This window comes from Manis pentadactyla, chromosome 9 (assembly GCF_030020395.1).
Source record: "Manis pentadactyla isolate mManPen7 chromosome 9, mManPen7.hap1, whole genome shotgun sequence".
Classification (NCBI taxonomy): Eukaryota; Metazoa; Chordata; class Mammalia; order Pholidota; family Manidae; genus Manis; species Manis pentadactyla.
In genome coordinates, this window is record NC_080027.1 from 10,137,720 (window position 1) to 10,158,299 (window position 20,580).

The 20,580-nt window shown below is 62.2% G+C and overlaps 1 protein-coding gene across 1 annotated transcript in view; it reads right to left on the reverse strand.

Moving 5' to 3' along the window:
• Nucleotides 1-227: 227 nt before the first annotated feature.
• Nucleotides 228-20,580, reverse strand: part of MUC2 (mucin 2, oligomeric mucus/gel-forming) — a 28,807-nt gene continuing 8,454 nt past the window's right edge. The window contains exons 23-48 of the mRNA XM_057506751.1: nucleotides 20,244-20,483; nucleotides 19,765-19,921; nucleotides 19,470-19,601; nucleotides 18,808-18,955; nucleotides 18,452-18,495; nucleotides 17,773-18,072; nucleotides 17,299-17,316; nucleotides 8,827-16,749; nucleotides 8,375-8,571; nucleotides 7,909-8,083; nucleotides 7,152-7,399; nucleotides 6,382-6,565; nucleotides 5,912-6,137; nucleotides 4,994-5,172; nucleotides 4,601-4,670; nucleotides 4,390-4,490; nucleotides 4,263-4,294; nucleotides 3,029-3,206; nucleotides 2,678-2,782; nucleotides 2,495-2,535; nucleotides 2,231-2,353; nucleotides 2,032-2,130; nucleotides 1,306-1,434; nucleotides 1,140-1,179; nucleotides 721-847; nucleotides 228-629 (exon numbers count right to left, since the gene is read on the reverse strand). Of these exons, the coding sequence (XP_057362734.1) occupies nucleotides 392-629; nucleotides 721-847; nucleotides 1,140-1,179; nucleotides 1,306-1,434; nucleotides 2,032-2,130; nucleotides 2,231-2,353; nucleotides 2,495-2,535; nucleotides 2,678-2,782; nucleotides 3,029-3,206; nucleotides 4,263-4,294; nucleotides 4,390-4,490; nucleotides 4,601-4,670; nucleotides 4,994-5,172; nucleotides 5,912-6,137; nucleotides 6,382-6,565; nucleotides 7,152-7,399; nucleotides 7,909-8,083; nucleotides 8,375-8,571; nucleotides 8,827-16,749; nucleotides 17,299-17,316; nucleotides 17,773-18,072; nucleotides 18,452-18,495; nucleotides 18,808-18,955; nucleotides 19,470-19,601; nucleotides 19,765-19,921; nucleotides 20,244-20,483 (11,454 nt within the window). The 3' untranslated portion in view covers nucleotides 228-391. The remainder of the gene's footprint in view (nucleotides 630-720; nucleotides 848-1,139; nucleotides 1,180-1,305; nucleotides 1,435-2,031; nucleotides 2,131-2,230; nucleotides 2,354-2,494; nucleotides 2,536-2,677; nucleotides 2,783-3,028; nucleotides 3,207-4,262; nucleotides 4,295-4,389; nucleotides 4,491-4,600; nucleotides 4,671-4,993; nucleotides 5,173-5,911; nucleotides 6,138-6,381; nucleotides 6,566-7,151; nucleotides 7,400-7,908; nucleotides 8,084-8,374; nucleotides 8,572-8,826; nucleotides 16,750-17,298; nucleotides 17,317-17,772; nucleotides 18,073-18,451; nucleotides 18,496-18,807; nucleotides 18,956-19,469; nucleotides 19,602-19,764; nucleotides 19,922-20,243; nucleotides 20,484-20,580) is intronic.

The following is a 20,580-nucleotide window of genomic DNA, read 5'->3' on the forward strand; positions in this document are numbered from 1 at the left end:
GCCCGCGCCTCCGTAGCAGCAGGAGGACCCGCGCAGCCGCCTCTTCCTCTTCCCAGCAGGAGCTGCGCTGCCGCGGGATGCACAGGCCGAAACTTTCTCATTTTTTGCTGGGTAGAAGCCCGAGGAGGGCGCGTTTCACACACACACACACACACAGTTCACGTGTGCACATTCTCGCCCAGCCTGCCCTGACCCCTCCGCACCCAGTGAATCACACCAACACAGCGTCTCTGCCCAAGTTTATTTTTAAAAGCAAAGAATTGAACAAAGGCTCGGAAAATAAATATCCGCAGAGAGGAAGCCAGTTCAGCGGGTGGGGAAGCCCAGAGGGTCAGCAGGGGGGAGCGCGCAGAGCACGGACGAGGCGCCGCGCCGGGGCAGCGAGGGCGGCTCAGCCCCTCCCTGGACGCGACAGCCCCGCGTCGGAGCGCCGGGTGCGGCGGGCGGTTCCGCGCTGCTGCGGCAGGAGCTCGCACGTGGTGTCCCTGCACAGGCAGCTCTCGATGTGGGTGTAGCTGTGGCTCAGGGTGCCGCCCCCGGGGCAGTCCAGCGCCACCTCCCGCTGGCTGGTCCGCTCCTCCTTGCAGCAGGAGCACCTGTGGTCCAGGCCCTGGGCCTCGGCCGAGTACCTGGGGGAGGGCCGGAGTGAGGGCCTCCCCTTCCCGCTGGAGGGCAGACCCGCCCGCCACGCCCACCAGCCACACTGCGGCCCGGACTCACATGGCGAAGGTCCCGCAGGACCCCGAGCAGTAATTCATGATGACCTTCTTGCTGCAGCCAGCGTGTGAAATTCTCTTGGTGACGGGGATGGCGGAGCAGGGCCGCACGGTCTCATTGCGAGGGATGCCTGGCAGGCGGGGAGGCAGAGGCCTGGGGCAGGGTGCCCACCCCTCCCAGGGGCACCCCTCACCGTAGCCTCTCCCCACCCCCAGTGCACCCGGCCTCGGCCCTTGGCCCCCTTCCAGGAGGCAGGCACCTGCCTTGGCTGCCCCCTCGGCAGCCGGGCACCCCAGGCGATGCCCTCAAATCTGTCGTCTGGCTGAGTGTGTCACAGGGGCACAGGGCTCCCAGGGCACCGGCCCCTCATGCCATCTTCCCAGGTGGTTCCAGATGTTGCCCACCCACCGGCCTGTACTCACATTTCCTGCAGCAACCGTTGGGCATGAGTGTCTCTGAGCCCTGGGGAGAAGGACAACAAGCCTGGGACGCCAGCCCTGCCCAGTGTGGGCAGCACCATCCCTGCCCTGGGACGCGAGGAGCCCCCCTCCTCACATGCATGGCAGCCCAGCCCTGACGGCCACTCACCGGAAGGCAGATGCTGGGGTCAAAGTCGGGGCAGGTGATGTTGGAGACAGACGAGATGAGCTGGTTGTGGATTTTCACGCAGCTGAAGAAGGTACAGTTATTCTTGGGGTCGCTCTGCATGTCCCCAGGCTGTGGGCACAGGGCGGTTGTGAGGGCAGCAGGCCGGCCCAGGAAGACAGACCAGAGACGCCCAGCGTCCCCCACTGTCCATGTGCAGCTTCCTGGGCGGGAGGTTCTGCCTGCAGGCCTAGAGCCACGGAAGCCACCAGTCTGTAGTCCACAAGCATGTGCACGTCCTCACCCCAGAACAGAGAGCAGGACCTTATCTGGGGAAAGGGTCTTTGCAGATGTGATCAAGTGTAGGGTCAGAGACCAGGTCTTCCTAAACCCAGTGACACATGTCCTTATAAGAGACAGGAGAGGGACAAAGACCACAGAGGGGCCATGTGAAACCAGGCAGAAGTGGGAGGGACGCCTGGAGCCCCAGGAGCTGGGGAGTGTCCTTCCCTAGAGCCTCTGGAGGCACGGAGGACCTGCCGACTCCTTGGCCTCGGAATCTGACCTCCACACTCAGAATCGTTCCTGGAGTTTCCAGCCCCCAGTCCGTGCCCCCTTGGGCCACTCAGGACACACACTGTCACCCTGGCACTGGGACGGCTCAGCCAGGGCGGCGGGAGGCATGCCGGCCCCTGCTGAACACACCATGGGCAGGTGGGGCTCCCGCACCTTCAGGATGATGTGCTGGCCACCCGGCCGGTTGATGACGCAGCTGGTCTGCTCGCATTTCCTGCAGCACTCCCCCGGGGCCTCCACCAGCTCGAAGCCCTGCGGGACACAGGCCTGGGTGGGCACTGGGAGGAGGGGCCCACGTCCCCGGGGCAGCCGTGGGGGCCTGTGGGAGGGAGAGGCAGGTGCGGGGGCTCACGGGGCTGCAGACGCTGTTGCAGGGCACGTGAGTGCAGGAGATGGCGTTGAGCTGGGTGGTGGTGTTCCTGCTGTGGGTGCAGGTGCAGTTCTGGCACCTGGAGGAATAGACTGGAGAGCCGGGCTTCGGGCACAGGGAGAGATGTGTGAGGCGGCACAGTGGAGAGAGGGGCCAGGCTGCCCGGGGCTATCCTGCACGACGGAGCCCCGTGCTCAGCCTGCCCCGGCCCCCTCCCCTCCGCCGCCTCCGCACGCCAGGGCTCACCCAGTACTCAGCGTTCCCGAGGACACACACGCCCTTGGGCACTTGGGAGAGAGAGAGAGAAGGACGCTGTCAGCTGCCAGCAGGGTCTGCTGGCCCCCCGCGGACAGCGTGAGGGATCTGAGGACCCCAGGAGGAAGCCCCCTCACCCGCGTCACCCTCAGACAGCCCGCCCCGCCCACTCACCACAGGAGTAGAAGGGGCAGCACCTCCCTGGAATCATCTTGCTCTGCACTTCGAATCCCAGCTGGCACACGGGGGGTGTCTCCTTGCACAGGCTGGCGTTGCACTCTGGAGAGAGTGGGGAGAGGCAGTGGAGCCCCTCAGCCTTCCCCGTGGGGCCGGGGTGCGGCAGGGATGCCAGACCCTGGCATATCCATCTCCAGCACCCACGCCCTGGTGTACACTCCCGGGGCCCCGGCCGCCCACAGGCCCGAGGCAGAGGCTCCCTAGCTGGCTGGGGCGGGGACCCACAGGGTGGACATGTACAGCGACCCCCTCCGGGGCCCTGGGTGCGCCCTGCCTGAGCAGCCTTACTGCAGGAGGTGACATTGCAGCAGGTGTCTGTGGGGTCCACCTCCGTGACCAGGTAGGTGCCGTCCTCCGTGCACTTGGTGACGGTGTTGTGGCCGCACTTCCTGGGCTGGCAGACAATGCCACTGCCGCCCTCCAGGCACACACAGTCCTTGCAGTCAAACTCAAAGTGCTCCCCAAACTGCAAGGAGGAGCGGGTGAGCAGGGAGAAGAGCAGGCAGCAGCCCACCTCGCCCATGAGCCAGGGCCACCCCACTGCGTGTCTGGGCAGCCCACGGAGGGTCCTGTGGGACACCCTGTGCCCTCTCCACCTCCCAGCACATCGGGCAGGTTCATTTTGGACCAGGTCACTAACATCACAGCCACGACCTGCTCACCAGCATCTGCCTGCACAGGCCTGGCACATGCCAGACCCATCACCCGTGTCGGTGGGGTTTGTGCAGAATACTGCTAAGGAGTCAACCACAGTAGAAGACGTGGACAACATTGCAGTGGCCAAGACATCATCTCAGGTTTACACAGAGCATCAAGTGACTGAGGAGTGGGTGGTGTGTAGGGGTAGATGGACAGATGGAGGCTTATATGGACAGAGGGACAGATGGATAAATGGATGAGAGGATGGATGGATGGATGGATGGATGGATGGATGGATGGATGGGTGGGTGGGTGGGTGCGTGGATGGGTGGGTGGATGGGTGGGTGGGTGGGTGCGTGGATGGATGGATGGATGGATGGGTGGGTGGGTGGGTGCGTGGATGGATGGATGGATGGATGGGTGAATGAGTGGGTGGATGGATGGATGGGTGAATGAGTGGGTGGGTGGATGGGTGGGTGGATGGATGGATGGATGGATGGGTGGATGGATGGGTGGGTGGATGGATGGATGGATGGATGGATGGATGGATGGGTGGGTGGGTGGGTGCGTGGATGGGTGGGTGGATGGGTGGGTGGATGGATGGATGGATGGATGGATGGGTGGGTGGGTGGGTGCGTGGATGGATGGATGGATGGATGGGTGAATGAGTGGGTGGATGGATGGGTGGGTGGGTGGATGGATAGATAGGTAATGGATGGGTGAGTGGATGGGTGGACATCCCTGCTAACTCAGGCTTCCAGGACCTAAATGACTTGCTCTTCAGTCTCTGAGACTGCCATGTTCTCATGTTCAACCCACTCTACCCTCCAAAATTCAGGGTTTGCGGGAGAATCCCACCTCAGCACCAAGGTGGAGGGCCTACCTTTCTGGGCACGTTGTCGGGTCCCACACAGCCTAGTAAGGGAGAGGAAACCAACCCTGTTAGCAGAGTCCCAGGGCAGCAGAAGCTGGGGTCTGCCTCGTGGGGCCAAGGTGAGCGGGCAGCATACCACACAACTCCACGCAGACGTCGAAGCCAGGGGCGTAGCTCATGGTGCCCTCAGGGCAGAAGCAGCCTTCCACCAGGCGTGTGCTGTTCTCCTGAGAGGGGCTGGCGGGGAGGTGTCATGAGATGGGTGTGCAGCCAGCGGTGCAGTGGCGCACTGGCCACTGTGCCTGGGCTGTGCCACCGCCATCCCAGCATATCACCTGGCAACTGACCTGGACATGCACGTGGGCTCCTTTACAGGACCACAGGCCCGGTACTCCTTGTGAGATGGGCACGTTATCGCTGCAGGAGGGAGGCCAGAGTCAGGAGGGAGGAGCCTGTGACCCCCTGGCAAGCAACTGCCCTGCCCAGCTCCGCCCTTGCCAGCTGAGAGTGGCTGGCTGCCTGCGGCTGTCTGCCTCAGCCCACATGCTGCCCCAAGTTAGATGGTGGTACCCCATTGTGCCGAGCAAAGCTGGCAGCCCCCAGACCCTCCAGCCTGCTCCCCTTCCCCACCCTGAGGCCCAACCCATTCTCCTGGGTGCCTGGACCCCCTCCCCAGACTGCCTTCAGGCTGGGCACAGCACCTGGTAGAGCCCACAGACCCCAGGCAGGCAGGCACTCACCGCAGGTCCCATGGGTGTGGTTCCGCCAGTCGACACAGATGCCCTCGTGTGCACAGAGGGCTGCGTAGCTCTGCAGACTGGCACACTCCAGGTCCGAGCCGGGCACGAGGCAGCTGTCGAACACGCAGGCCTCGTAGTAGTGCTGAGGAGGTGCCAGGGCATGGCACTGGGCAAACAGGCTGTGAGGAGGGGCCTGGTCACTCTCTGGCTGCACTGCCCACCCCTCTACTCCCCCCAACCCGGGGCCTCCACCCGGGCTGCCCTCCTGGAGCCGGGCTCAGCCTGCACCTGGCCAGACAGGTGCTCATGGGCTCTGGGCGAGAGCAGGGAAACAGGACGGGCCTTAGGGAAAGGGGCTGGCACTGTGGCCTGAGGAGGGCTGTGGGCTGGGCTCGCGGAGACGGAAGCTCTAGCTAAATGGCTCCCTGGTACCAGCAGCCCATCTCCAGCACCCCAGCAAAGGACCAGCCAGCCTCAACTGCACGCCTCTGGGGATGAGGCACTCACTCCTGTGGAAGCCAGCTTTGGGAATGCCCTCTCTCTGTCCGAGCCCAAATCTGCCTCCCTGACATCAGCCCTGAACGCTAGCTCTGTCCTGGGTTGGCCAGTCAGCCTCGGGTTTCAAGTGCAACAACCCTGCACATCCCAGGAGGCTGGAGAGGTCGGAAGGCCAGGAGGGCACAGAGATGCCTGACAGGCAGTTTAGCGCAGTGGAAATCAGGGGCCCAAATCCTGGGCCCCTCTGTGGCCCGGCACCTGCTCATGGTGCCCTGACCTCCTTCTGTGCTCCCAGCCCCACACTCAGCCCTCTGCCTCATCTCCGCTCTGCAGACAAGGTTTCGGGGGGACACAGAGAGCCAAGGTGGCCCCGAGACCCTGCGGCTCACTGTGACCAAGGCAGCAGACACCCCCGGGCACCTGTCTTTGATGAGCTCGCAGAGAGGAGATGCACAGTCCTTGTGCGTGGTGGCACTGGTACCCCTTGGCAGCGTGGTGGCCGGGTGTTCCGTGGTGAAGCTGGCGTGGGGACAGTGAGGTTTGGAGGGGTCGTTCACCACCCACTGGTCAGCTGCGACCTCACAGCTGGAGGTAAGCTCCCCACTGGGCAGCACGCAGTCATCCGTGGTAGTGTTCGTACATGTTCCTGTGTTGGCAGGAAGGCCCGTGTGTATCAACGCCCAGCCCGCGCCACCCAGCGGGTCCCTGCTGATCTCCAGTCCTGGTCTCCTGGTGACCAGCTGGCCGGGGCTGGGGGCACAGACCGGGGATGATGGCCTGGGGGACTTGGGCAGAGCAGCAGGGAGACCACAGCCAGCTGGCAGGTGCTCGCCCCAGCCTCCGCCCAGCCACCCTCCCCAGGGCCAGGGCACAGGCGCTGAGGGGCTCACCACACTGGCCCTTGGTGTTGTTTCCAAACAGGCGGTAGGGCAGCCTGATGGAGAAGGAGAGGCCGTTGTAGGAGATGAGGGCGCCCAGCTCAGGAATGTCCACCACGTAGTTGATGCCTGATCGCTCCACCTGCAGTCCATACTTCTTATAGGGTAGCGCCACCACCTGCTTGTTGATCTGCACCTGTAGCCAGCACACACAGGCTTGGGGACATCCACAGAGGGGTGGAGGCCAGCCCTGCCCTGGCCACCTCAGGAGAGGGAGACTTGTGTGTCTGATCCAGGCAGGTCAGGGCAAACTGCATCTTCAGGGAGCACCTGGGCCACCCCAGGCCTGCAGTCCTCCCTCTTGCCCACTGTGCCACAGCAGGGGCTCTGCCAGCCTGCCTCCCCTGCCTCCCCTTGGCCTTTCCCTCCCTCGCTGTCTTTCCATCACTCTGGGCCAGACGTGTGTGGTCCCAGGAGCACGATGGCAGGGGCACTGCCCTCAGAGACCCCAGGAGACCCTCGGGCCATGCAGAACCCAGGGTCCCCGGCCATGGGAACCGATGACTCCACGTGGGTGTGGGCCCACTGCCCCCATCCTCGGCAGGGCATCTCCTGCCACAAAGACCCGGAGCTAGGGCGGGCAGTGGGGCATGAGTGGGGGACGTCAAGAGGCCTCTGAACGTGCCCAGAGTGCCCGGGAAGACAGCTGGCTGTGTGCCCCATATACTGCCACTCCCGCCCCAGCCCAGCCACGGAGGTGCAGCCCCGTGCCCCCAGCACACCTGCACTTGCATGGGCATCAGCCTCACGGTCTTGATCAGCACCTCCTGGGTCTCGTGGCGCACGATGAGCGTGCGGGGGCAGGACACCTGGTCACGGGGGTCACAGTGGTAGTTGTCTATGTAGACCCCGAAGTTGTCCACTGTGGGGGTGATCTCCTCCACCAGCACGTACGTGCAGTTGCCCTGGTAGCTGTAGTAGAGCCCGTCGAAGGTGACGTAGTGCGGGTCCCCCCAGCCTGTGCAGTAGCCTGCAGAGGGAGCCCAGGTGAGCTGGTGCCAGGCCCCAGACGGGCTGGGCTGGGGGCGGGAGCCACGGGGTGGGGGGAAGGGCGAGCAGGGACAGGGCAAGGCTGCAGGTTCTGGCTCCTGGGACACATGGGGCATCCAAGCTGGGGAGAGGGCCTCAGCTCCGGCCCCGGACAGTCCATCTCCCCACCTGCCCGCAGCGCCTGCTCTAAAGGGGTCCTGGCTCCAGAGCCCAGGGCCTGGGTTCAAACTCCAGCTCTGCCTCTCAGAGCTGGGAAGCAGCCTCAAGGTGGGAGGTGGCACCACAAGCCCAGCCCTCTGCTCAGACCCCCCTGCCTGAGACGGGAATAAGCCAGAGTGAGAAGCCCCTCGGGACAGAGCCAGCGCCCAGCAGGCGCTCAGCAGCTGCGGCATCAACCCACCCAGGGCCTGTTCCCAAGGACCTCAGGCCTACAGCCGCCTGTCCACAGAAGGGGGAGGTGGGAGGGTCCCTCTAGCACTGGGGACTTACAGTCACACTCCCAGTGCCAGCAGCAGCCGTTGGGGTCCCACACTTGCACAGGCTGGAGGCTGTTGGAGCACGTGGGCTTGGGAGGGGGCTCACATTTCACCTCCTCAAGCTCCACCACATTGTCATGCTTGCACGTGGCCATGGTGCAGTTACACAGCCACCACGTCTCGTTCTCCTGTGAGCCAGAAGGACACAGGGTCAGGGGGGACCACCTGGCCACCCTGCCCACAGAGGAGCCCCTCCCCAGAGCTGGAGGCTAAGGACAGCCCATCTGAGAGGCAGCCAGCTGCTCGCTGCAGCAAGGGCCACGTGGCTGAGAAGGTGGGGGGCTCAGCAGACTGCCTGAAGCCTTGGCCCTACTGGGGTGGCGGGGCACAGGGACAAGGAATGGGACATCTAATGACCAGAGAAAGACAGGGCCTCCAGCTCTGTGCATCCAGATGGTGAGTGCGTTCTGGTTGCTGACCTGCCTGGGAGGATCGAAGTCCGGACACCCAGCAGGCTTGGTGCTTGCTGTGGGCATGGATTGGCTGGGCTTCGAGGGTGTGGATGGCGGAGAGGGTGTGGGTGGGCAGGACCAGTTAAAGAACTGCAAGTTGCAGTTCAGAGAGCAGTTCACATAGTAGCACATGTCTCCATGCGTGCCGTTGTACACCAGCTCACCTGCACAGGGGAAACCCTGTCCCTACTCCATCCACAAGGACATGAGCAGGTCCCCACAGGGGCCCCCAGGGTGCCCACCACCCAACATTTCCCCAACACATGGCCACAGCAGTGGAGCTGGCCACAGAAACAGCCACCCACACCCACAGCCAGCTCCCCAAGTAAGCTCCCAGTTGAGCCTAACGTTAGTCCCACTGCTGGTAAGAGCCCCACTAGCCTCTGCTGCCTAAGAGCCAAAGATGAAAGTATGGGTACCTGGAGCATAGTATGTGCCATTCAAATAGCAGCACCGCACCTGGGTGGAGGCTACTGGGCCAGTGCTCATGCTGATGCTGGGGGAGATGATAGGGCTGACCGTTGGGGTAGGCAGGCTGGAGCTGGAGGTGCTGGTGGTCTGTGGAGTGGGTGGTACAGGCGTTGGAGTTGAAGGACTCCCTGTCAGTGTAGGGGTCCCTGTAGTAGAGGTGGTGGTAGGTGGAACACGTGTCACTGTGCTGATGGTTGTGGTGGGGTGGGTGAGAGGGGTTGTGGTCCCCATGGTGGAGGATGTGGGAGTGGGTGTCGTGGTCTGTGGAGTGGTGGATGCTGGAGTGGGTGTCGTGGTCTGTGGAGTGGTGGATGCTGGAGTGGGTGTCGTGGTCCCTGTGGTGGTGGATGTGGGAGTGGGTGTCATAGTCCCTGTTGTGGTGGATGACGGAGTGGGTGTCATGGTCCCTGTGGTGGTAGACAAGGGAGTGGGTGTGGTGGTTACCGTGGTGGTTGTGGAAGTGGGTGTCGTGGTCCCTGGGGTGGTGGATGAGGGAGTGGGTGTCATCGTCCCTGTGGTGGTCGTCAGTGTTGGTGTCGTGGTCCCTGTGGTGGTGGACGAGGGAGTAGGTGTCGTCGTCCCTGTGGTGGTCGTCGAGGGTGTGGGTGGCATGGTCCCTGTAGTGGTGGACAAGGGAGTGGGTGTTGTGGTCACTGTGGTCGTGGTTGTGGGAGAGTGTGTCGTGGTCCCTGTGGTGGTGGACAGGGGTGTGGGTGTCGTGGTCCCTGTTGTGGTGGATGAGTGAGTGGGTGTCATGGTCCCTGTGGTGGTGGACATGGGAGTGGGTGTAGTGGTCACTGTGGTGGTGGTCGTGGAAATGGGTGTCGTGGTCCCTGTGGTGGTTGAGGGTGTGGGTGTCATGGTCCCTGTGATGGTGGTTGTGGGAATGGGTGTCGTGGTCCCTGTGGTTGTTGATGTGGGAGTGGGTGTCACAGTCCCTGTGGTGGTGGTTGTGGGAGTGGGTGTCGTGGTCCCTGTGGTTGTGGACGTGGGAGTGGGTGTAGTGGTCCCTGTGATGGTGGTTGTGGGAGTGGGTGTCGTGGTCCCTGTGGTTGTGGTCGTGGGAATGGGTGTCGTGGTCCCTGTAGTGGTGGATGTGGGAGTGGGTGTCGTGGTCCCTGTAGCGGTGGACGTGGGAGTGGGTGTAGTGGTCACTGTGGTGGTGGTCGTGGAAATGGGTGTTGCGGTCCCTGTGGTGGTTGAGGGTGTGGGTGTCGTGGTCCCTGTGATGGTGGTTGTGGGAGTGGGTGTCGTGGTCCCTGTGATGGTGGTTGTGGGAGTGGGTGTCGTGGTCCCTGTGGTTGTGGACGTGGGAGTGGGTGTAGTGGTCCCTGTGATGGTGGTTGTGGGAGTGGGTGTCGTGGTCCCTGTGGTTGTGGACATCGGAGTGGGTGTCACAGTCCCTGTGGTGGTGGTGGTGGGAGTGGGTGTAGTGGTCCCTGTGGTTGTGGACGTGGGAGTGGGTGTAGTGGTCCCTGTGGTGGTGGTTGTGGGAGTGGGTGTCATGGTCCGTGTAGTGGTGGATGTGGGAGTGGGTGTCATGGTCCCTGTAACAGTGGACGTGGGAGTGGGTGTACTGGTCACTGTGGTGGTGGTCGTGGGAATGGGTGTCGTGGTCCCTGTGGTGGTTGAGGGTGTGGGTGTCGTGGTCACTGTGATGGTGGTTGTGGGAGTGGGTGTCGTGGTCCCTGTGGTGGTGGTTGTGGGAGTGGGTGTCGTGGTCCCTGTGGTTGTGGACGTGGGAGTGGGTGTCCCAGGCCCTGTGGTGGTGGTTGTGGGAGTGGGTGTTGTGGTCCCTGTGGTTGTGGATGTGGGAGTCGGGATAGTGGTCAGTGTGGTGGTGGCCGTGGGAGTGGGTGTCGTAGTCCCTGTAGCGGTGGATGTGGGAGTGGGTGTAGTGGTCACTGTGGTGGTGGTCGTGGGAATGGGTGTCGTGGTCCCTGTGGTGGTTGAGGGTGTGGGTGTCGTCGTCCCTGTGATGGTGGTTGTGGGAGTGGGTGTCATGGTCCCTGTGGTTGTTGATGTGGGAGTGGGTGTCACAGTCCCTGTGGTGGTGGTTGTGGGAGTGGGTGTCATGGTCCGTGTAGTGGTGGATGTGGGAGTGGGTGTCATGGTCCCTGTAACAGTGGACGTGGGAGTGGGTGTACTGGTCACTGTGGTGGTGGTCGTGGGAATGGGTGTCGTGGTCCCTGTGGTGGTTGAGGGTGTGGGTGTCGTGGTCACTGTGATGGTGGTTGTGGGAGTGGGTGTCGTGGTCCCTGTGGTGGTGGTTGTGGGAGTGGGTGTCGTGGTCCCTGTGGTTGTGGACGTGGGAGTGGGTGTCCCAGGCCCTGTGGTGGTGGTTGTGGGAGTGGGTGTTGTGGTCCCTGTGGTTGTGGATGTGGGAGTCGGGATAGTGGTCAGTGTGGTGGTGGCCGTGGGAGTGGGTGTCGTAGTCCCTGTAGCGGTGGATGTGGGAGTGGGTGTAGTGGTCACTGTGGTGGTGGTCGTGGGAATGGGTGTCGTGGTCCCTGTGGTGGTTGAGGGTGTGGGTGTCGTCGTCCCTGTGATGGTGGTTGTGGGAGTGGGTGTCATGGTCCCTGTGGTTGTTGATGTGGGAGTGGGTGTCACAGTCCCTGTGGTGGTGGTTGTGGGAGTGGGTGTCATGGTCCCTGTGGTTGTGGATGTGGGAGTGGGTGTAGTGGTCCCTGTGATGGTGGTTGTGGGAGTGGGTGATGTGGTCCCTGTGGTTGTGGACGTGGGAGTGGGTGTAGTGGTCCCTGTGGTGGTGGTTGTGGGAGTGGGTGTTGTTGTCCCTGTGGTTGTGGATGTGGGACTGGGTGTAGTGGTCACTGTGGTGGTGGTCGTGGGAATGGGTGTCGTCGTCCCTGTAGTGGTGGTTGTGGGAGTGGGTGTCGTGGTCCCTGTGGTTGTTGATGTGGGAGTGGGTGTCACGGTCCCTGTGGTGGTGGTTGTGGGAGTGGGTGTCATGGTCCCTGTGGTTGTGGACGTGGGAGTGGGTGTCCCAGGCCCTGTGGTGGTGGTTGTGGGAGTGGGTGTCATGGTCCCTGTGGTTGTGGACGTGGGAGTGGGTGTTGTGGTCCCTGTGATGGTGGTTGTGGGAGTGGGTGTCGTGGTCCCTGTGGTTGTGGATGTGGGAGTGGTTGTCATGGTCCCTGTGGTGGTGTACGTCGGAGTGGGTGTCACAGTCCCTGTGGTGGTGGTTGTGGGAGTGGGTGTCGTGGTCCCTGTGGTTGTGGACGTGGGAGTGGGTGTCCCAGGCCCTGTGGTGGTGGTTGTGGGAGTGGGTGTTGTGGTCCCTGTGGTTGTGGACGTGGGAGTGGTTGTCGTGGTCCCTGTGATGGTGGTTGTGGGAGTGGATGTCGTGGTCCCTGTGGTTGTTGATGTGGGAGTGGGTGTCACGGTCCCTGTGGTGGTGGTTGTGGGAGTGGTTGTCGTGGTCCCTGTGGTGGTTGAGGGTGTGGGTGTCGTGGTCCCTGTGATGGTGGTTGTGGGAGTGGGTGTCGTGGTCCCTGTGGTTGTGGACGTGGGAGTGGGTGTCGTGGTCCCTGTGATGGTGGTTGTGGGAGTGGGTGTCGTGGTCCCTGTGGTTGTGGATGTGGGAGTGGTTGTCACGGTCCCTGTGGTGGTGGACGTCGGAGTGGGTGTCACGGTCCCTGTGGTGGTGGTTGTGGGAGTGGGTGTCATGGTCCCTGTGGTTGTTGATGTGGGAGTGGGTGTCACAGTCCCTGTGGTGGTGGTTGTGGGAGTGGGTGTCATGGTCCCTGTGGTTGTGGATGTGGGAGTGGGTGTAGTGGTCCCTGTGATGGTGGTTGTGGGAGTGGGTGATGTGGTCCCTGTGGTTGTGGACGTGGGAGTGGGTGTAGTGGTCCCTGTGGTGGTGGTTGTGGGAGTGGGTGTTGTTGTCCCTGTGGTTGTGGATGTGGGACTGGGTGTAGTGGTCACTGTGGTGGTGGTCGTGGGAATGGGTGTCGTCGTCCCTGTAGTGGTGGTTGTGGGAGTGGGTGTCGTGGTCCCTGTGGTTGTTGATGTGGGAGTGGGTGTCACGGTCCCTGTGGTGGTGGTTGTGGGAGTGGGTGTCATGGTCCCTGTGGTTGTGGACGTGGGAGTGGGTGTCCCAGGCCCTGTGGTGGTGGTTGTGGGAGTGGGTGTCATGGTCCCTGTGGTTGTGGACGTGGGAGTGGGTGTTGTGGTCCCTGTGATGGTGGTTGTGGGAGTGGGTGTCGTGGTCCCTGTGGTTGTGGATGTGGGAGTGGTTGTCATGGTCCCTGTGGTGGTGTACGTCGGAGTGGGTGTCACAGTCCCTGTGGTGGTGGTTGTGGGAGTGGGTGTCGTGGTCCCTGTGGTTGTGGACGTGGGAGTGGGTGTCCCAGGCCCTGTGGTGGTGGTTGTGGGAGTGGGTGTTGTGGTCCCTGTGGTTGTGGACGTGGGAGTGGTTGTCGTGGTCCCTGTGATGGTGGTTGTGGGAGTGGATGTCGTGGTCCCTGTGGTTGTTGATGTGGGAGTGGGTGTCACGGTCCCTGTGGTGGTGGTTGTGGGAGTGGTTGTCGTGGTCCCTGTGGTGGTTGAGGGTGTGGGTGTCGTGGTCCCTGTGATGGTGGTTGTGGGAGTGGGTGTCGTGGTCCCTGTGGTTGTGGACGTGGGAGTGGGTGTCGTGGTCCCTGTGATGGTGGTTGTGGGAGTGGGTGTCGTGGTCCCTGTGGTTGTGGATGTGGGAGTGGTTGTCACGGTCCCTGTGGTGGTGGTTGTGGGAGTGGGTGTTGTTGTCCCTGTGGTTGTGGACGTGGGAGTGGGTGTAGTGGTCACTGTGGTGGTGGTCGTGGGAATGGGTGTCATGGTCCCTGTAGTGGTGGATGAGGGAGTGGGTGTTGTGGTCCCTGTGGTGGTTGACGGTGTGGGTGTTGTGGTCCCTGTGATGGTGGTTGTGGGAGTGGGTGTCGTGGTCCCTGTGGTTGTGGACGTGGGAGTGGGTGTCATGGTCCCTGTGGTGGTGGACATTGGAGTGGGTGTCACAGTCCCTGTGGTGGTGGTTGTGGGAGTGGGTGTTGTGGTCCCTGGTGTTGTGGATGAGGGAGTGGGTGTTGTTGTCCCTGTGGTTGTGGATGTGGGACTGGGTGTAGTGGTCACTGTGGTGGTGGTCGTGGGAATGGGTGTCGTCGTCCCTGTAGTGGTGGTTGTGGGAGTGGGTGTCGTGGTCCTTGTGGTTGTGGACGTGGGAGTGGGTGTCATGGTCCCTGTGGTGGTGGACAATGGAGTGGGTGTCACAGTCCCTGTGGTGGTGGTTGTGGGAGTGGGTGTTGTGGTCCCTGGTGTTGTGGATGAGGGAGTGGGTGTTGTGGTCCCTGGGGTGGTGGATGTTAGAGTGGGTGTCGTGGTCCCTGTGGTGGTGGATGAGGGAGTGGGTGTTGTGGTCCCTGTGGTGGTGTACGTCGGAGTGGGTGTCACAGTCCCTGTGGTGGTGGTTGTGGAAGTGGGTGTTGTGGTCCCTGTGGTTGTGGACGTGGGAGTGGGTGTCGTGGTCCCTGTGATGGTGGTTGTGGAAGTGGGTGTTGTGGTCCCTGTGGTTGTGGACATGGGAGTGGGTGTCGTGGTCCCTGTAGCGGTGGACGTGGGAGTCGGTGTAGTGATCACTGTGGTGGTGGTCGTGGGAATGGGTGTCATGGTCCCTGTGGTGGTTGAGGGTGTGGGTGTAGTGGTCCCTGTGATGGTGGTTGTGGGAGTGGGTGTCGTGGTCCCTGTGGTTGTGGATGTGGGAGTGGTTGTCACGGTCCCTGTGGTGGTGGACGTCGGAGTGGGTGTCACGGTCCCTGTGGTGGTGCTTGTGGGAGTGGGTGTTGTTGTCCCTGTGGTTGTGGACGTGGGAGTGGGTGTAGTGGTCACTGTGGTGGTGGTCGTGGGAATGGGTGTCATGGTCCCTGTAGTGGTGGATGAGGGAGTGGGTGTTGTGGTCCCTGTGGTGGTTGATGGTGTGGGTGTCGTGGTCCCTGTGGTGGTGGTTGTGGGAGTGGATGTTGTGGTCCCTGGTGTTGTGGATGAGGGAGTGGGTGTTGTGGTCCCTGGGGTGGTGGATGTTAGAGTGGGTGTCGTGGTCCCTGTGGTGGTGGATGAGGGAGTGGGTGTTGTGGTCCCTGTGGTGGTGGATGTGGGAGTGGGTGTCGTGGTGCCTGTGGTAGTGAATGTTGATGTAGTGTGGGGTGTTGTGGTCCCCTTGGTGGTGGTGGAGGGTGGTGGCAATGTCATGCCACATGGACCACAGCAGTAGATGTTGATCTCATAATTGAGGCAGAATGGCTGCGGGATTGCACCCCCTGGCTTCTGGTCTTCGTTTCTGCACACCAGCCCAACAGAGGTGTTGCACACTACTTGTTGACCAAGGTCTTGGATGGGAATCTGGGGAAACATCGTGGCTCTGCAGAAGATGTTGGCTGCCCAACCTGGGTCACAGGCATTCCCAATGGATTCAATTTCTCCACCTGGTTTGGTGAAGGTCGGTTTACCAGAATCCTGCCAGCCAGTCCACCAGCATTGAATACACGGAGTGGTTGATGACACTGGGGTGGTTGACTGTAGAGTAGGTGTGGTGGTAGTCACAGTTGTAGTTGGCATGGTTGTTGAGGTGGTAGAGATGATGGGTGGTGAGGTGGTAGAGACGGTGGTTGGTGATGTGGTAGAGACGCCGGGTGGTGATGTGGTAGAGATGCCGGGTGGTGATGTGGTAGAGATGCCGGGTGGTGATGTGGTAGAGACGCCGGGTGGTGATGTGGTAGAGGTGGTCGTTGGTGACGTGGTAGATACAGTGGGTGGTGAGGTGGTAGAGACGCCGGGTGGTGATGTGGTAGAGACACCGGGTGGTGATGTGGTAGAGATGGTCGTTGGTGATGTGGTAGAGATGCCGGGTGGTGATGTGGTAGAGATGGTCGTTGGTAATGTGGTAGGGATGGTCGTTGGTGATGTGGTAGAGACGCCGGGTGGTGATGTGGTAGGGATGCCGGGTGGTGATGTGGTAGAGATGGTCGTTGGTGATGTGGTAGAGACGCCGGGTGGTGATGTGGTAGAGATGGTCATTGGTGATGTGGTAGAGATGCCGGGTGGTGATGTGGTAGAGATGGTCGTTGGTGATGTGGTAGAGACGCCGGGTGGTGATGTGGTAGAGATGGTCGTTGGTGATGTGGTAGAGACGCCGGGTGGTGATGTGGTAGAGACGCCGGGTGGTGATGTGGTAGAGATGGTCGTTGGTGATGTGGTAGAGATGCCGGGTGGTGATGTGGTAGAGATGGTCGTTGGTAATGTGGTAGGGATGGTCGTTGGTGATGTGGTAGAGACGCCGGGTGGTGATGTGGTAGAGATGGTCGTTGGTGATGTGGTAGAGATGCCGGGTGGTGATGTGGTAGAGATGGTCGTTGGTAATGTGGTAGGGATGGTCGTTGGTGATGTGGTAGGGATGGTTGTTGGTGATGTGGTAGAGATGCCGGGTGGTGATGTGGTAGGGATGGTCGTTGGTGATGTGGTAGAGACGCTGGGTGGTGAGGTGGTAGAGACGGTGGTTGGTGAGGTGGTGGCCGTAGTGGTGGTCGGGGAAGTAGGGCACTCATCCATTGGCAGACAACAACTGACACGTATCTCATAGTCATAACAGACTCCGAACAGTCCATTTCCAAACTGGTCCTCGTTCTTGCAGATGAACCCGAACGAGGGGCTGCACTGTGCCTTCTGGCCCAGCTGCTCCCAGCTGAGGTGGGGCTCTGTGGCCGACCTGCACTCGATGTCCTCGGGCGCCCTGCAGACGCTGTCGAACGTCTCCTGGTCACCACCGTCACTGCCCTCACTGGGGTGATGCTCATTGATCCAGTCGGACCAGACGCAGCACAGCTCTAGGGAGGCAAGAGCCAGTCTCGGTCACCGTGCCCGGAACACAGCTCCAGGCATCCCTGGGACTCAGGGACCCCCTCCCATCACCATCGGACCAAGTCGTAGGCTCAGAGAGCTCAAGGCTGGCCACCACCTCCTCCCTCCTTTTGCAGCTGAGAAACCGAGGCCTGGAGAGGGAAGAGCCCCCACGCCACACCTGGTGACAGACCCAGGCTCAGAGCTCTAGGCCACTGCCCCTCTGGGCTATTTCCAGATCTTTGTGCCAAAAAATCAATAAATGAGGAAAGGGTCACCCGTTCCCGTGAGGAAGCGTGCTGGAAGGGCTTGGTCTCCCCTCTGGACCAACAGCGTCATGACACAGAGCTGTCCAAGCTCCCCTGCACCAGCCCTAAACCCAGGGGACGGGGAACCAAGGCCTCAAATACATCATCTCTCATGCACAAGCCGCCAGCCTGCATCTGGGACTCAGGAACGCTCCTGGGGCCACTGCTCAGCCTTCCCTCCCCACCTGTCTACCAGGGGGAGGTGCCACCGACGTCCATGCAACTTACTCGGAGTTGTTGACGAAACTGCCGTAAAGTGGGAAAAGGAGAAAAAGGGGTTGCCATTATACAGCTGCAAGTTTTTAAAAATCTTTTTTCACTTTCACAAGTTTCTTTTTCCTGTGGCCATCAAAGCCATGGTGGCTCGTTCCATGGCAGCTACGATTTCAACCAGACAACTGCAGAGGGATTTAAGGACATCCTTCTGCTTCCTCTAACCCCCAGGGATATTTTCGTGCTGCTTTTGGGAAATGTCCCCAAGCTGCCTTCGCCTTCCCTGCGGTCTGGGCTCGGGGATGTGGCCATGATGCTGATGTCTCAACCCACTAGTCCCGGAGCCCAGGGGACATCTGCTGAGTGAGAGGCATGTCAGCATCCTCTCCTGCACAGCAGGGATGAGAGCCACTAGCAGGGTCATTTCCAAGGGCTCCAGGGAAGGTAGGAGCCACGGGAGGTAAGGGCCTGTGGCTTTGGGAGGCTTACCTGTGCTGGGGATGGTGGTGGTGGTGGTGGTGGTGGTGGTAGTGGTGGTGGGGGTGGTGGTGGGGGTGGGAGTGGGGGTGGTGGTGGGGGAGGTGGGGGGGATAGTGGTGGTGGTGGTGGTGGTGGTGGTGGTGGTAGTGGTGGTGGTGGTGGTGGTGGGGGTGGGAGTGGGGGTGGTAGGGGTCGTGACGGGGGGTGTCGAGGAGGTGCAGATGTTGAAGTGCTTCGTCACCGTCCCATTGGGGCCGCAGAGCTCCTGGTAGCAGAAGGAGCCGTCCTGGGTGTAGTTGAGGAGCTTCCCTGGGGGGCAGGAGGGAGGCCACCGTCAACACATCAGGAACAAGATAGACTCACAAACCACCCCCCAACCCTCCCATCCCAACAAGGGAAAGACTGGGTGTCCCCTGGCTTCAGCCAGTGGTAAACCAATTCCCCATCGGGACCCCATCCCCAGAACCCTAAGGGGGCCTCATCAGAACACAGAAGGGATGACAGGAATTCGCCACAAGGGCATCAGCTCCCCACCAGGGGACCCACAAACGTGAGGTGGGCCCCACCAGACGCTGCAAATCAGAGGCAGTCTGAGCCACACAGGAGCAGCTGAGGAGGAGCCGGAGCCCCAAGGGTCCAGGGTGGGCAGTTGGGTGCCTGGTGAGGGCGGCTGCAGAGGGCCACTTACCCTCTTCCCACCAGCAGTCGGCTTTCGAGGAGTTAGTACACATGCTGAAAAGCAAGTGCAATGGCTGCAGGCCCTGAGGGAGCACAGCCTCCCTGGGCCAGGCCTCTAGCTGCCGGCCCAGCCCAGAGTAGGGCCCAAAGCCCCGGGGCACAGCCCAAGGACTGCTCCAGAGGAGCTATCCGCTGGGTTCCAACCCTGAGCAAGACGGAAAAGGGCTGAGGGGCCCATTGCCCACTCCCCGTAAAGGGGGAGCTGGTGTCCCTGTGCCCTGGCTCCTGAGTATGTGCACATGCGGTTGCCTGTGGGCAAGTGCCTGTGTGTGCGGACCCCCAGCCCCACACTGTGAACTTAGGTACCAGAACTGGCAGTCCTCCTTGGGCGGCATGGGTGTTCCAGGGGGGTAGCGTGTGTCCTCCGTATAGCAGCCACACTGGTCCGCTGGGATGCATTTCTTTGAGTCCTCGTCATAGATGGGCTTGTCCTTGGGGCACCGGGGGTAGCAGCCTGGTGGGCACAGGACACAGGGCTTGGACCACTACAGAGGATCCCACCTCCACCACGCCACCCATCATCCCCTTCTCTCAGTGTTTCTCTGGAAGGCCAGGGTCGAAAGGGCAGGGGCCGGGGTACCCTCTGAGCCCTGGACACAGCCAGGCCCTGACTGCCCACTGGTAGACCACCAGGCCCCACCCAGACTGGTGGAGGGCCTGAGCCCCTGACCCCAGTCCCCCCACATGGCAGGACGCTCCGTCCCCAGCTCTGCATGCAGCTCCCACCTTCTTGTGCTAGTCCTCAGCTCACAGGCCCTGGAGAGGCCCCCAGACCCACAGTCCGAGAGCTGCGTCCTGTTCTGCCAGGCACTTCTGCTCCAGACCCCACCTGGCCGCCCTCACCCGGCTCCCCGCGGCCACCCTCTGGAAAGCAGGGTCCCTCTCAGACTCTGAGCCCACCCTGCAACTCGGCGCCCCCAGGCCCCCCAGGGCCTGTCTGAGGGGGACCCCAAGGGCAGGCCGCTCACCCTCCAGGTGGGATACGGAGATGTTAGAGTGGATGCCGCTGAGGGTCCTGCAGGTCTCGAAGCTGCGGTTCCCACATGGCTCGTAGTGCCACTCGCACTCGTCAGGGGGGTTGTAGTAGTCACAGAAGATGGCTGCCAGGCAGGGGTGGGGTGACGTGAGCCTGGGGTCCTCGCCTGAGCCTGGAGTCCTCGGCCGGGGACAGCAGGGCAAGACCGCACACGCCCCTCCCCGGGATGGGTGGGCAGTGCTGCCTGCCCCCAAGTGGCGGCCCCCAGGTGAGCGGCAGGCACTCACGGCACAGGTCTGGGGTCCGCCAGTACACGCATGCCGCCTCCTTGGTGCACTCCTGGGCGTAGGTGGCCACGGCGGAGCAGAAGCACTCACAGTCCCCGCCTGAGTCACAGGAGCAGGAGTCGTGCACACAGGCCTCGTAGAATGGCTTGGGGTCCACCTGTTGGGGAGCCTCAGTGAGCCCCGGGCTGCACCACCCCCACGGGGCCAGCTTCCCTGCAGCGCCGGAGCTCCAGCCCCCCGGGGCAGTCGTGCTCGCCAGCACCAGCCTCCAGGGCTCCAGGGGGCTGGCAGGGATGCACTCAGTTGGCCAACCCTGCCCCATCCCCCACCCGCTGCCCGGAGCTGAGGGCCATCCGGGCCCTAGTGGATGGCACAGGAGGCAGGGGGCCCGGCCAGGGGGCTCCTCAGAGGACCGGGCAGTGGGCGGCCCCGCTGTGCGCAGGGCTCATGCCCTCCGGGCCTGCCCGCAGCCCACCCACCTTGCTGTGGCAGCTGCCGAAGACCGGGCTCTTGATGATGCTACACTGCTTCTCGGCCCAGGCCCGGCGGTGTGGCCTCCTGAGACACGGCTCCGGGGTGGAGCTCACGTCCGGGCAGGTGGGGGCCTCCTTCCAGCTGTTCCCGAAGTCCAACTCGCTCTCCACCACCATGTGGTCCCGCGTAGTGAAGTCATTGCTGGAGCGGCTGTCAAAGTTCCCACACAGACCACACACGGTGCCCTGCAGAGACAGTGCAGGCTTCACCAGGGCCTCTCGGGGGGCAGGGCGGCCGCACTGCCCACTAAGTGCCTGGGAGGCCAGGTGGGCGAGGGTGGCT